Here is a 16,141-nt window from a genome sequence, read left to right as displayed (position 1 = left end):
CGCCCCCACCCGCACGGCGTTTGCGCCGTAGTGTCGCGCCGGGGTCGCGCGCCGAGGGTCTGAATGCGGAGAGGAACAGCGGGGACGAACCCAACTGCCTGGCTCCGTGTGCGCGCGTGCGCGGGAGGACCCGGCGCGCAGGTGGCAGGGGCGGGAGTTGACTTAGGCGAAGAGGCCTTGGGGACCGCACCTTTGTCCACGAAGGGGCTGTCTCGCGAGAACACCGGGAAGTTGCTAGTTACTGTTGCTATGGGAGGGGCCGCGGGAAAGGCGGGCGGAGCTGACCCGGGATGCTGCTGAGGGATGCTGTGGCCTGGCACTTCAGACTTTTCGTTCAGATGACGAACAGATCTGTGTGGGAAGTTTGTCTCCGACTGACTAAAATTCAAGAATATGACCCTTAGGCTATCTCATCTTAAGGATGAGAAAATATGGATTCCACAGGGGTAAGTGACGTAATTTTTTCAAGATCACACAGGTAGCGGTAGATTATAATTCAAAGAGAGAGAGAGGAGGTAGAGGAGAGAAAGCTCTAATTTAGAGAAGAATACCAACTAATAAATGTAAAAGAAATTATAGAAAAAGAAAATCACCACTCTGGAACCACCCAATTTCAGGCAAAAATTATCAATAAATGTTAGATTTGAAGATAGTCACAGTTCCAAAGTGTCAGCCCACAGATTCCTTACTAAAAAGAAAAGGGTACTTTCACATCAAAGAAGTCACCCGCTTTATTAAACTTAACATCACCAGGGATGGTACAGACAGATGCCTGCATGATGCACAGAGGACACTAATATTCTTGCTAATGGTGTGTCTCTATTCATGAGGAAACAATCAGATCCAAATTGAAGGGCATTCTGCAAAACACCACTTGGGTCCCTTCTAAAATGTAAATTTCACGGGCACATGGGTGGCTCAGTCCGTTGAGCCGCCCACTCTTGATTTCCCAGGGTGTTGGATGGAGATTCCAGTCACCCTCTGTCTCTCTCTGTCCCTTCCTCTGCCTCTCTCCCTTGCTCATGCACCCTCGTGCTCTCTCTCTCCAAAGGCGGGGGGGGGGGGGGACTTTTGATGACAAACTGCCCTTTATTTAAAAAAATAAAATAAAATGTAAATTTCATGAAAGATTAAGAAAAAGGCTGGTGAATTGTTCTAGATTAAAGGAGACAAAACAAAGATATGGCACTACAAGCAATGTAATCCTAAATTGGACCCTGCATCAAAACAAAAACAAAAAGCCAAGAAACCATATTGAGAAACATTATTGGCACAATTGAGAAAATTTGACTGTATTATATTAGTATTAGTATTGCAACATTGTATAATTTTCTGATGTTGATAATTGTATCTTGGCTATGCAGAAATGGCTTTGGTTTTAGGGGATACATGGTAAAGTATTTAGGAGTGAAACAGCATGTGTCTTCAACTAACTCTCAAAGGTTAAGGGAAAAAAAAGACAAAAAAGTAAATGTCTAATAGGTTAATAACTGTTGAACCTAGGTGGAAGATATATAGGTGTTCATTGCATTATTCTTAAACTTTCCTGTAACTTTTACACTGTTCAAAATAACAAGTTGGGGAGAAAACACACCCACAAAGTCATCGATGCTCTGTCCACAATACCAATTGCTGCTTAATATCATTATTTACCTGCTAAAGGCATTTCAGGCTAATAAGAGATCAGTAAGATAAATGCTCCCAAAGGACTCATAATGTAGGACTTGGACAAATACCTGCTGAATGAGGCAGAATTGATAAATATCATAAGCAAGCAGTGTATCCTAGTAGGCCAAATAAAATGAGCTTTAGAGCCCAAAGAGGCAGAGTTTGTATCTCAGATCTGCCAACCCTTTTGTCTTAGGCAAGCAAGTTAACCTCTCTATGCCTCAGTTTCTACCTCGGTGAAATACATATAAATAGTATCTACTTCAGAGGATTGAGTGGATAGTAAATAAAATAGTGTATCTAAAGCACCTAACAATCTACCTAGCCTATGGAAAATGTTCATTCGTTAATAACAAATGAAAATGTGCTATAAGAGTCTAAAAGTTATATAGGCAAAGATTATACACATATACACACACACACACACACACATATTTTATACACACACATACACACATTAGAGCCACACTTCAGCCTGTACTTAGGCACAGACCTGGCTTTTGTCAGATATAGCTGGCCGTTAAAGGCTATAAAGAACGCTTGAATGGGAACTTGGCAACATTCCTTCCTCCTGCTTCTGTTCTCCAAAGATCTTTCTTCTAAAAGGACCCGACAACACCAGTCCCAGGTCATGCAGAGAGACTTTGTCTCTCCCAACACCTGATGTGGGAAGGTGTTGAAAGAAAGTGTCAAGGAAAACAGCTGCTTTGCTTCATGTCCCTCTGGCCCTGTCAACGTGGCATCCAGGTTAATGCTCAAGGTCTATATCAAGACCCTGACCTTGACCACTTTGAAACTACAGCCAGTTGTCATTCCCCCACTTGCCCTGGGATCTAAACCCTTAGGACTTTCTGAGCCCAAATCCTAATAGCATGGCAGTCTTCTCCTATAAAATCCCTAGAAACAGAATTTTAGGGCAGGAAGGGATTTGAGACACCTTCATTTGTGCGACATTTGCTGAGTACTTAGGGCGTGCAAGCACCATGCTCAGAACTGATGTATGAAGAAACAGCCCTTTGTATCAGTGCTGTATGGGTCCAGAGGCCCATGTTACCTTGTGAGCAGTTTCCCAGTATCAGTCACCTGCTCTAGTGAAAATAGCCTGCTGAACTGCCTATGTTACCTTTAAAAAAAAAAAAAGTTTACTTATTTTTAGAGGGGGGGAGGGGCAGAGAGAGAATCCCAAGCAGGCTATGTGCTGCCAGCACAGAGTCCGACTCAGGGCTCGATCTCACGAACTGTGAGATCATGACCTGAGCCGAAATCAAGAGTTGGGCGCTTAACTGGCTGAGCCACCCAGGTGCCCCTACATTACCTTTTTAAGAGAAAAATCTCAAAAGTTAGTATAGTTTATCCCTCAGAAATGAAAACACAGCTGAAAAGCCGAGGCCCCACTGTGAAGATTTAGTAGCTCAATTATGCTAAATGCAAAAATAAAAAATAATAATAAGCTTCTAATGTCAGTGGTCTTATTTAATTCCTCTTTCTTTTTAAAGCAAAAGGGCTCACTTGCTTGTTTTCAAGGACTCCAAAATTCTGATGAGGGGTGAGGATCCCCTAGTTACTGAGCATCTTTGAAGAGGAGGAGATGCAAGCCATGTCCGTTGGCCGTCTACGAGGAGGCCGCAGAGCACAGGGGGACCCAGCAGCGAGAGCACCTGAGTGTGCTGGGAAAGAGACTGGGGGCAGCTCCGAGGAGGTGATGTCTCAGAAGGGCTCAGGTGGACAAGAGGGAGGTGGCTTCCAGTGCAGAGGGACAGTGGCCAAAGACTTCAATACACCATACCCTGGAGTTCCATGCCCAAGGGCTCATCTCTAGGAAACCATCAAAGATGTATGCAAAGACTTCTCTTACATAGCTTGAATGATTTATTTTTTTAAAAATATTTTTTATTTTTATTTCAAGGAGAGAGAGAGAGACAGTGTGAGCAGGGGAGGGTCAGAGAGAGAGGGAGATACAGACTCTGAAATAGGCTCCAGGCTCTGAGCTGGCAGTCAGCACAGAGCCCGACGCGGGGCTCGAACCCACAAACTGCGAGATCATGACCTAAGCGAAAGTCGGACGCTTAACCGACTAAGCCACCCAGGCGCCCTATAGCTCGAATGATTTAGAGTGGCAAAAATTTTAAAACACCCTCAATGACCAACATTTAGAAGATTCATTAAATAAAATATAATACACCCATATTCTGGGTGATGGTACAGCCCTGTGTTCTGACAATATCTGATGATCTGAGGAAAGTGTCTAGTGGGGAGAAAAAAGGAGGAAACAAAAGTCAATACAGTGTAATCCCAAGTTGTGTGTGTATGTTGTAATTTTACTTTAAGAAGAAACAAGGGAATGGGAACCCGGAACATCAGTGTTGGGGAGGTAGACAGAGGGACCGGGTACAGGAGGTGCACATGGCAGATGTAGGCATTAGAAATGGCAAGTTCTGGAGTTGGTGATAGATTAATTATATTGTATATTACAAAATAAATGAGGGGGCGCCTGGGTGTCTCAGTTAAGCGTCTGACTTCAGTCCACGTCATGATTTCGTGGCTTGTGGGTTCGAGCCCCATGTCGGGCTCTGTGCTGACAGCTGGGAGCCTGGAGCCTGCTTCAGATTCTGTGTCTCCCTCCCGCTCATGCCCTGTCTCTCTCTCTCTCAAAAATGAATAAACATTTAAAAAATAAAGAAATAAATAAATGCTACATGTATATGTATGTACCTGCATAGGAAAACTTTGGGAGAATTCATCAAAATTTGATAGTGACTATCTCTGCTGGGCCAGAGTACATGCGACTTTTAATTCCTTCTTCACACCTTAATGTATTTTCCAAAACTTCTGAAATTTGGAAACATGTTTTTCTGTAATAATTAGAAAAGTGAAGGTCATTTTCATAATGTGGGGAAGTACCTAGGTTTATGAGAGTGCTGTTCCATGGGGAATTTCCACCAAAAAATTGAGAAATATTCGGAAATGGAGTACCTGGAATTTACGTTGGGCCTTCTGAGCGCTCACTTCACTCGGGACCACAAGAGGGCGCAAGGAATCAAAGTAAATGCAAAGCTACCCGTGCTAGCGGGCGCTGGGCTGGGGTTTGCGTGTCAGGGTGATGAACTCTGTCTTCCTCTTGCTCGCCAGAGCTTCATCCAAATTCTTTGCAAGGTGTGAACACAGTTATGGATCCTATAGGATTGGACGGTGTGTCTGGGGCTTCCCCACCAAAAAACCTATGCTGAATGTCCAAAGGGCACCATCAAATCTTTGCGAGTTGTCTGTATGAGGAAACCAGTGCTGCCAATGTACCGCATGTAGAAGAGGGCACCGCCTGGCTGACACTACCTGCACCTTATTTTATCTTAACCACTGTATCACGTTTCCGAAAAGGGTAATATAGGGAAAAGGTAACCGATTCCTACAGTCGTATGTGATCCAAATACGCAACAGGCCGTGTTCCCTGTGATTTTATTTCGTAGTGAATATACACCTGTGTTTCAAGAAATTTGATACGTTTGGGAGTGGGCTTCACATAATTGGCAAGCTGTGTAGTGTGGTGTAGTGGAAAACATAAACTTTGGAACCAGAAAACTGATGTTCAGAACCCTACATCTGCAACCCACTAGCTGTGTGACCTAGGCAAATTACTTGACCTCCCTGAACCTCGCTGTCTTCAATTTTAAAATGGAAATCCCCCTCACCCCCCCAGAATGAAACTCCTGGTCAAACGGGGCCCAGCCAGAGGGCTCCAGCCGCACAGACAGCTTACTTGGCCCAAAGTTACGAGGCGGCTTGGACCACATCCAGGGTATATACAGGGTAGGAGCCTGGACGGAGGAGACTAGGTCACACCCAGTGAGTCAGTTACAACACCCGGGGAGATGGAGGAACCAGATGGAGACACTCTGGAAGAGTGACTCTAATGGGGACGGACACTAGGACTAGGTGGGCCCCTGGAGAATACCCCAGGGAAATTCACAGCAAGTAGCTTATCTCCCCCAGAGCTCCTGGGTAGCCATTCTTGTTTCCTAGCGTTCCTAAGATGTAATTGACATACTACATCATGGAACCTTAAGGAGTACAATGTGATGATTTGATTCACGTATACGTAGCAAATATTTACCGCAATAAGCCCTGTTAACCTATCCTTTATTTTACACAATTACCTTCTTGTTGTTGTATGGTGGGAACGTTAAAGCTCTACGTTCACAGCAACGCATACGTACAGAGCACAGTATTGTCAGCTATAGCCACCACACCCACGCATTTAAAAAAATGTGCTTCTTCAGAATTGCGACTCCAGGCAGATTTGGGGTCTCCTAATGCAGCTGGACTGACCCCCCCCCCCAACTTTTGAGGGAAAAGGATCAGACCCAGTTCAGTCTAGATCAAAAGGTGGCAGAACCTGCTTTGTCCTGGGAAGAGGCTGCAGGCAACCAAAAGTCTGAACGGGCCTCAAGAAGTCAGTGGTAGACGACTCTACAAATGGAAATATCATTCAGCTAAAAAAAAATCGACACCAAAATTGGATACACTTGGTCAGTAGACTACAGCTGGGGAACATAGTAGCATGGATGAAAGGACATCCCGGTCACAGAGCCAGAGCAGCGGTGACACAGTTCACCCAATCACACACACACATCCTCTTCTCAGCTCACTGACTCCTTCAATGACCGATGACGGGCGCTGTTACGCTTTCCAGCTGACAGCTATTGCCACAGGGGCGGCGGCTTTTTCATGTTTTCTTGCCTTTTCATAGGAGCATCTGTTGTCACACACCCCCACCCCCCACATTTTGTGCAACGTGATATGTTGGTGACTCCATGGCACTCGCATCGTCTCCAAATTCTTATGTCGAAATCTTAATGCCTGATGTGACAGGTTTAGGAGGGGGCCTTTGGGAGGTGCTGAGCGCATGAGGGTGAAGTCTTCATGAGTTGGACTGTGTCCTTATAAGGGAGATCCCAGAGAACTTCCTCTCTCGTTCTACCACGTGAGGAGACAGTCTTTCATGAACCCAGAACCAGGCCTGAACCTGACCATGTGGGCACCCTGACTTGGGACTTCCAGAATCCAGAACTGTGAGAGATGACTTTCTGTTGTTTATAAGCCCCCCAGTCTGTGGTATTTTTATTTTGGCAGCCTGAATGGACTATGACAAGTACCCGTGAACAGGGCAGGACAGAGAGGCATTATTTGGGTTTATGAAGTCACACACAACCTCATCTAATTTTTTTAAGGTAAAACACAGATGAAGGCAGAGCATATCCTTGAAGAAGGAAGCTTGTGGATTCTTGGAGCTGCTTCCAGCTGGGCACTTGGAACGGAGTTGGGGGAGTCCTGAGGCTGTCACAGCAAGAAAAGGGAGCCCCCAGCCCCTCCTGGTGGGGGGGCGGTCTCCAGAGAGGGCAATTCACACAGACTAGCAGCTGAACGGTCTCCCGGAGCTGAGCAATATGGTGGCCAGGGCGCCCCCCGTAAACTCCCAGAACACTGGTCTTTAAGAGGCTCCCGGACAGATGAGGGCCCTGGCTGGGAGATGATGTGACCAAGCCAAGGCCACACAGTCAGTGAGGAGGCCAGACCCCTGCCTCCCTGCCCTCACCTCACTGCCTCCTGGCTCTAACTACCCCCCCAACCCCCTACCCCATGCTTAGCTGCAAGACATCTGACAGACGACTCCTCAGCCATTACAAGAGGTTTGCTTTACCTTCTGACCTCAGGTAACTAAACCATAACGTTTACAGCAACTCTGTGATTACATCCTGCAATCTCGGTCTCCTCTCGACATGCCCTTCTCATCTTTTATTTTCTTGAACATTTTCTGTGAGATTCTGCCAAAGACCTGCTTGTTTCAGCTACTTTGATTTTCTTTTAAGGAAAGCAAAATTTATGGAAATCAAACTGGTTTTGACACAGGAGCCACAACAAATAAAAATTTCCATTCCCAAGCGACTATAAATCATGGGCTCTGACACTCTGCCTTTGACTTGAACTTGAGCAGCTGTCATTCCGGAGGATACAGGTGTCAGCTCCCACACACCAGCCCGCCGTGCTTCCCGGACAAACAGCGTGACTCACCCACGGAGTGGCAGCCAGCCTGCAGAGCCGCGGCTGGGGCCCGCGGGGATTTCTGTGGGAATTTTCATGTCTTCTGAGCTCAGGCCGCACTGCTCCTTCTGACATGTTCCTTTGGCCCAGATGTTCGATGTGGACGTCAGAGGATCAGCTTGAGATTCTCAGCTAACCCCTAATCCTTGCCAGGGGGTGTCCAGATGGCAGCATCTCGGCCCACAGTGCACATGAGGGTTTCTTTGTTCCGCGGCCACAGAGCTCGTGTCTCTCTGAGAAGCAGCCACAGTCCTCGGCAAGATCCCTGCCGCCGCCGGGCGTGTGTGAGCTTCGGCGCCCTGACCTAAGCAGGGGAAGTGCCTTTTAAGCAGAAACATTTATACAGCTGGCCTCTCCCTCCTTCCCTCTCCCCACTGCCACCCCCCACCCCCATCTCTAATCCCCAGATAATTGCGGTGCAGCCTTTCGGCCGGGCGTCTTTCGGTTGCTGGCGTCCCAACTGAGGGACGCCGTGATTATTAACGAGCCAGCGGTCTTGGTGAGTTTGAAAATGTGCCAAAAGCCACTTTCCAGGGAGATTTCACATACTTTCCTCAAAATTGTCTGGCTTTTGAGTAGTTGTGGAAATGGCGGCCCTGTTGCCACATGAGGCCCGAGGTTAGGGGAGATTTTGCCTCGACGGATTGGATCGAACAAAGATCTGGGGGGAATGTGCCACGGAAGGGCCGTCTGTGACGCCGGGTACTGCAGTTTATGTGCCGGTGGAAAGTTCTGGCCTGGAAAAGAGGTAAAAGGCACGTGTTTAGGGTGTTGAGCGCCAGTGACGACTGTACCAGGTGCTACATGTGTTTTCACACATTGAACGGTCAAAACGTCATCGTTCTGGAGGAGGGGAGCCAGCTTCCCGCAGGGATAGTGCAGCCCGGAAAGGTGAAGTAACTTGCCCAGGGCCACAAAGTTACTACACATTCATTAAAATTTTTTTAATATTTATTTTTGAGACAGACAGAGAGAGAGAGACAGAGAGAGAGCACGAGTGGAGAAGGGGCAGAGAGAGAGAGGGAGACACACAATCTGAAGCAGCTTCAGACTCTGAGCTGTCAGCAGAAAGCCCGAAGCGGGGCTCGAACTTGTGAACCATGAGATCATGACCGAGCTGAAGTCAGACACGCAACATACTGTGCCACCCAGGCACCCCCCTCTACAGCCACTTATTTGTGCATTCATCTATCACATCAAAATTGTGTAGAGCCTCTGCTGAGTACCCAGTACCCCGGGCATGAGGACATCAAGATGAATCAGCTATGGGCCTGTCTTCACAGAGCTTCCCATCTGGCTGTAGACACAAATAAGTTGACAGTAGAGCTTTGTAAGCACCGTGACAGGTTGATGGATGCACGGGGCGGGGGGGGGGGGGGTTGTGGGGACATGGGAGAAGCCAGCCTTGTGATCGATTCAGGCTGGCCTGACCCCGAACCCCACACTTTTTCAGTGCAGAGAGAGACAGACACGGAGAAGCGTGCTTTTCCGTCCTATCCCACGCCCTATTTGTAACCCTCCGGTGTCTGATTCCTGCGTCCTCTCCTCCCCTCTGTCTCTGGGGGGCAAGATGGAGAGCATCACTCCTGGAAAACATCTCTATATTAGATTTCCAGCAAAGACTTGATGATTTCGATAGCTTTTTCCATGACCAACTGTCACCTTGCCTCCCCTAACCTCTTTTCACCCTGAATTCTCTGCCTTAGTGCCCCCACAGCCCAGCGGGGGTGCGAGATTAGAACTGGCCGGCTCTCTCAGCAACTCCCTCCCCACTCGCTCCCTACCCCCCACATCTGAGGATAGTGGTTCAACTTCAAAATCCCGCCGTTTACTTGGTCCTCACCATCACCGCGCCACTGCCTTGCATTGGACTTCTTCATCATCATCTGGGCATTGCAACTGAGACCTAAGTGATGGCCCAGTGTCCCCTTTCACCCACTACAAATGTTCCACACGGCCACGGGCACTGCCTTCTTAGAAAGCAATTTAGGTCACGCCATTTTCAAGCTCACGTGACTTTACACTGCACATAGACTGAGGCCAGTTTTCTTTGCATGATGTATCAGGTTCTTCACAGTGCAGCCTCGTCTGGTCCCTCCACCACCCGCCCCAGCCACCTGCAGTCTCTCCCTGGAGCCCAGATGCACCTCTCTCCCCCCTCCCTCTGACGCTTCACCCTCTGAGCCTGGGGTGAGGCCATCCCCTGCTTCTCAGCCCAGGAAACTCCTACTCATCCCACAAAACCCAGCTCCAATATTACCTCCTCTGTAGATGCATTTCTTTATTTCTCCAGAAGGTCTAATCATGTCATCCTCTGCGATCCTCCAGCCACACATTTATGCCTTTATCTTAGCACTTGTTATAATACATTGGCTTCATCCCTAGATATATATGTATCTTCTGACTGGACACCAGTTCCTCAGGGCCAAAGACTGTGTTTTATTTTTTATTCCCAACATCTAAACACAGGGTCTGCTACATACAACGTGCTCACTGAATATTTCTGCTGTGTTAACAAGATTTCCCATCATTCCTTTTGTCTGTGTTTATTGCCAGAGGCCTTTGGTGCCCTGATATTCTCTCTTCAGTTAGGTAACAGGAAGCAGAGATCCCCAGCAGAAAGGGAACCCTGGGGCTCTCTCCTTTATCCTTGGTCATAATTGTCCAACTTCAAAATAAATCCTGTAACACACCTAGTCATCAGGCTTATCATACTATCAAAGGGTGTTTGATGTTTTCAGTTGAAGCAAAAAAAAAAAAAAAAGGTGTACTTGCAGAAGTAGCTCCCATCGAATCATATGAATGGCGGACAAGCAGCCCCAACATGAGGAAGAAGGCCAAGGAAGGGAAGCCTCAGATCACCTGCTGCTAAATGGTACCAAGCCATTACTCTGGCTGGGAATGTTCCTATTATACAGAGTGTTGAGATACATTTCAATGGGCTGATGTCCTGGGGGAAGACCCAGTAATACCAAGACTGCCATTTATGGCTTAGAAGCTATGCGTTTTTAGATTTGTTGTTGATATTGTTGTTAAAGATTTTATGTTCAAGTAATCTCTACACCCAATGTGGGACTCAAATCCATAACCCCAAGATCAAGAGAGGCCCATGCTCCACTGGCCGAGCCAGACAGGCATCCCTGCAATTTTAGATGTTAAATGGCACCTCTCGAGGCGTCTGGGTGGCTCAGTCAGTTAAGCATCTGATTTCGGCTCAGGTCATGATCTCACAGCTCGTGGGTTCGAGCCCTGCGTTGGGGCTCTGTGCTGACACCTCAGAGCCTGAAGCCTGCTTCCGATTCTATGTCTTCCTCTCTCTCTGCCCCTCTCCCACTTGTGCTCTCTCTCTCTCTGTCTCTCTTTCTGTCTCTCTCTCAAAAATAAATAAACATTATAAGACCCGGCACCTTTCACCTGAGGTACCAGCATGAGAAGGATGAAAACGAGAAGTGAGGAAAAAAAAAATACTTTGACCCAGATCTGGATTGTTCCACTGCTAAAATACTTAGGTAGTGATAACAGATCTAAATGATTTGACTTCTCTAACAGTCTGGCTGAAAAAAAAAAAAAAAAAAAAAAAAAAAAAAAAAAAAAAAAAAAAAAAAAAAAAAAAAAAAAAAAAAAAAAAAAAAAAAAAAGAGACACAAAGGGTTGAAGCAGATGTTTTCAAAAATTCAAATTAGGAAAATTGAAAATGAATGACATTCCATTGAAATCAGCTAGAGACTTGGAGAGCTGTTCTGCTTGAGTCAATTTTTTTTTAACTTTTTAAGAAATTTTTATTTTGAGAGAGAGTGTATGCATGCATATGCATAGGGGAGGGTCAGAGGGTCAGAGAAAGAGAGGGAGAGGGAGAATCCCAAGCAGGCTCCAAGATGTCAGCACAGAGCTCTCATGAACTCTGAGATCATGATCTGAGCTGAAATCAACAGCCGGACACAACTGACTTGAGCCACCCAGGCACCCCTGCTCATAAATACATTGCATATTAAAATGCATCTAAAGCTTCCTACTGAATTGTATGACTCTGCATAAAATGGACTTTCTGTGGTTGTCCCCATCATCAAGGAATAGGAGAGGAGGATTGTTATAGATCTCATTGTTTTCCTAATTAAGTAACCGTAGCCTCAAACAGTTCAATTTTCAGTTTAAGGGGGATTATTTTCCAATTGACATTTAATTGGAACAGGCGCCATTATGTTCGCAGCTTTTAAGCTATTGGGATTTTTACATCTAGATGCCAGTGCTAATCAGAAGGCATTTTCTCTCTTTTCTATCTGTCTTCACTACCTGAAGTAGAGTTTAAAGCTTCTCAGGATATTTTGTAACTCATTAGCTTTTGGCATCCTTGACGGCGTATTGGCCAATATGATTCATTCTTTCTTTGAGTACAATTAGCCGTGAAAACAGATCTTAGAACAGACTCCCTCTGCCCCCAAAGGATTATTGAAGGTAGGAAATGCAGGTGATTATCGGAGTTTGCCTTTGATACAGACATCCTGCTCTTCTGCTAACCCTTTGAACTAACTTTGATATGCAATAATTAAGAGGGATTCAACCCCTGGAGGAGAAGCCGCTGTAGCCTTGCCTCTTCTCTCCCTCTATTGAGTCCTTGTTTTGAACTATTGATCAAACAGATCTGAAGGGATTTGTTGAAGCCTGTGTGGGGTAAGGAGGAAGGAAATGAAGGAGGAGGGAGGGGGGTGGAGAGAGATCAGGGGGGCACATCTGGTATAAATCGTTCCAGAAGGAATCTGCTGGTCAGACCTCGCTCATCCTATTTCACACACCTTACTTAGATGAAGATTTGTTTTTCCTTCAGGAAAAGCAGTTAGAGACGACTTGCAGGGTTTCCATTTTGGCAAAAGCTCTGTTGTGGGTTTACTGCTGCCCAGTTTAGAGAACGCGGAGAGAGTTGAGAAGGCCAAGGCGACTGAAGGATGGTGGTGGTGGTCTTGCTGGGGCTCGGCTGGTTCTGCGCCCCCCTGGGTGCTCTGGTTTTGGACTTCAACAACATCAAGAGCTCTGCCGATGTGCATGGGGCTCGGAAGGTAAAGCTCAACTGGGAGCAGGGGGCAAGTTCACTTGGGTAAGACTCACTGAGGTGTTAGCTGGCAAATGGGTGCACTGATTGATGGGACTCACTAGAGAGGAGAAATCAAGTAGGAATGGCACAAATACCCACATTATATTTAATTAAACTGTAGCACAGCTTCTAGAGGTAATAGATATATATCAAAAATCTCATAACCGTCTGTAGGACACACAGGGGACGACATTTTCTTCCATTTTCAGAGAGAGCATAAGAAAATTAAATCCGAGTTTTAAAAGTAGGACGATTTTTCGAACACGAGTAACCTATGCAACACATAGGTTTCTTCATTGGAGACTTGGTCTCTCCTTTGTGGGAGAAAACCAATTACATTGAAAAATTAAGGTGCCCTCCAAGATTTGTCACCGCATTCCAAGTGCCACGGTGATTTGGCTTCCTCCATCTCCCACTTTGAATTAAAAGACATCTTACATTGTGTTGGATTCCCTGGCCTGTGACAAGTTTTTCCCCACAGGGTTCACAGTGCCTGTCTGACAAGGACTGCAGTTCCAGAAAATTCTGTCTCAAGCCTCAAGATGAGAAGCCATTCTGTGCTACGTGTCACGGGTTACGAAGAAGGTGCCAGCGTAATGCCATGTGCTGTCCTGGAGCATTCTGCATGAACGGTAAGCTGTCATAACCCCCGCGGGACCGCTCTGCCCAGGGGGCAGCATCTGAACCTCCTACACTAGAATATCCCACGATAGGCACGCTCGAAAGATTTCCTGGATTTATACTTAAAGTAATTTATGCAGCTGCCTTTTCTTAATGCAACAAGTTTATTTAGTTTATTTCCTGGCAACAATTTTTGCCAACAACCTAGAGATAATGATTTTAAAGGAAAGGTTCAAGTTGGAACCTTATTAAGTCTTTCATTTTCACTTGGATTCCACTAATTACTTAACCACTTTCTTTGCCATATGTGCATGTAAATATTTAGTGCATATATCCCAGAAATCTTGAAAGTTATATATAAACTGAGGGCAGAAGTGCTGCCAAACTATGTAACAGTATGATGGTTAGCATGTCTGTGGTTCTAATCCTTGAACTTAGTAACTCAGACTACATCTGGTTGTTGCTCAGATGTTTGTACTACAATGGAAGATGCAACCCCAACATTGGAAAGGCAGATCGATGACCAAGATGATATAGAAACAAAAGGAACAATTGAGCATCCAATTCAGGAAAACAAACCCAAAAGAAACCCAAATATTAAGAAACCACAAGGCGGTAAGGGTAAGAGAAGCATTCTGTGCACCTCTTGTTGTTTGTTTGGGGTTTTTTTTTTTGGTCTGTTTGTTTTTTTAAGAAAAACACTTCTGGGGCACCTGGGTGACTCAGTTTGTTAAGCATCCAAATTGGGCACAGGTCATTATCTCACAGTTTTTTAGTATGAGCCCTACATAAGGCTCTGTGCTGACAGCTCAGAGCCTGGAGCCTGCTTTGGATTCTGTGTCTCCCTCTCTCTGCCCCTCCCCCACTTGTACATTGTGTCTCTGTCTCTTTCTGTCTCTGTGTCTCTCTAAAAAAATAAATAAACATTAAAGAAAAACATTTCCTCCTCCTAGGCTTTTAAAGATAGGCTGAAAAGTGATTTGATTCCTCTCCACTCCAGAACACACAGGGAGTACGTCCTGTTTCTCATCTTTCTGTAAGCAGCTCTGGAGCTCATACTGGGAGTAATATAAGGCAGTCAGCAAGAGGACTGGGGAATAGCCCTAATCATGAACTGGTTAGCAAGAAACTCTTTAACTGAATTTTACATACATATCTTTTTATAGTCTGTAATGTAACAAACGGCAGTTTCACCTTCTAGATCCTCAGGATGAAAAATAAAAGAGAAATGAAAGTAAATGCATTAACATTTTATTCTCAAACAAAAATACAAAACTTCACTGAAACGAAGCTTTTTACAAAACTGTAGTTTCAAATTCCAATCTGTGACAGAAATTAAGTAGAATGTTTGAAAGCAGTGAATTGGCCATTCTCGGGTCTTCAGGTTAATGGGCCCCTTTATAACTATTAGTCTTTGTGTCAGTATAAATCCCATAAAAAGAAACAAAACACTGATGAGGGATACTTATTTCATTCCTGGAGACCGGAAATCCCATCTTGCTTTGAAAATGTTGTTAACTTTATAAAACAACTTCTATTAGGTAGGGCTGAAGTTTCCATTTCATATACTTTTGGTAGGAGATCTAGCAGTGGGGGACCTGCATGCTGTTTTTATTCCTCCTCCGTGGCCTTCGTTCTGTACCCCACACCTTTACCCCAGCGATAACCCCTGACGCGCCACGTCCCCCGCTTCCTGCTGCAGCGCTTATAAATCTTGTTACAGGACAAGAGGGCGAAAGATGCCTTAGAACTTTGGACTGTGGAGCTGGACTCTGCTGTGCTCGTCATTTCTGGACTAAAATTTGTAAGCCGGTCCTGTTGGAGGGACAGGTCTGCTCTAGGAGAGGGCACAAAAATACTGCTCAGGCTCCAGAAATCTTCCAGCGCTGTGAGTGTGGTCCCGGGCTAGTATGTCGAAATCAAGTGACCGGCAACCGACAACACGCACGGTTAAGAGTATGCCAAAAGATCTAAAAAGCTGTAAAGATTTCAAAATAAAGACAACTCCTTATTGTATTCAAACAGAAATCTCAGACATTAATTAAAAATCTGGGTGGCTCAGCTGGTTAAGTGTCCGACTCTTGGTTTCAGCTCAGCTTGTGATCTCATGACTGGCTGGATCAAGCCCTGCCTTGGGCTCCGGGCTGACGGTGCGGAGCTTGCTTGGGATTCTCTCTCTGTCCCCTCCCCAGCTCATGCTCTCTCTCTCAAAATAAATAAATAAACTTAAAAAAAAAAAAAACCCACCTTTCCATACATATATTCCTGAAAATCAAATCTTGTAGTGGCCGAGATAGACTGAGCCAGAGCACTGTGATGTGCTGCCTTGTGATGAATGAAAACCAGCCTTGGTTTTTTGTCTATTTCTGCAGGAAAGAAATGTGATTCCACAACAGAAAAGTTTCATTTGATCTAGTGACTCAGTTAGTTCAAGTAAATCTTTACTTCACTTCCAGTGAAATTCTGGTACCTGACAGTAGCGTGGGGGAGGAAAGTGAATGGTTTCTGCAGTTAATTCTTATATCTTACTGGCAAAAATTATCACAGTAAATTAAGGAAAAAAACTTCCTTAAAATCCCTGATTTTTTTTTTTCCCTTGTAAGGGAAATATCACTTCACTACAAAATAATTTGGTTAATAAAGAAACAAGATTCAGGCGCCTGGGTGGCT

At 45.5% G+C, this 16,141-nt stretch overlaps 1 protein-coding gene across 2 annotated transcripts; it reads left to right on the top strand.

Moving 5' to 3' along the window:
- Nucleotides 1-175: 175 nt before the first annotated feature.
- DKK4 (dickkopf WNT signaling pathway inhibitor 4) lies at nt 176-15,587 on the top strand. 2 transcript variants are annotated; one of them, XM_039235613.1, is made up of 5 exons: nt 176-446; nt 12,587-12,815; nt 13,332-13,482; nt 13,940-14,092; nt 15,195-15,587. In XM_039235613.1, exons 2-5 carry the CDS (start codon nt 12,705-12,707, stop codon nt 15,443-15,445), a joined length of 666 nt encoding a protein of 221 aa, XP_039091544.1. In that variant the 5' UTR covers nt 176-446; nt 12,587-12,704; the 3' UTR covers nt 15,446-15,587. The 2 variants fall into 2 exon arrangements, with proteins under 2 accessions (XP_039091544.1, XP_039091545.1); XM_039235614.1 differs by lacking the exon at nt 12,587-12,815.
- The last annotated feature ends 554 nt before the right edge of the window (nt 15,588-16,141 follow it).

Source organism: Hyaena hyaena, unplaced genomic scaffold (genome assembly GCF_003009895.1).
Source record: "Hyaena hyaena isolate Hyena2069 unplaced genomic scaffold, ASM300989v1 scaffold_100, whole genome shotgun sequence".
NCBI lineage: Eukaryota > Metazoa > Chordata > Mammalia > Carnivora > Hyaenidae > Hyaena > Hyaena hyaena.
The sequence above is the reverse complement of the archived record's forward strand: the minus strand, read 5'-3'. Positions and strand labels throughout refer to the sequence as shown.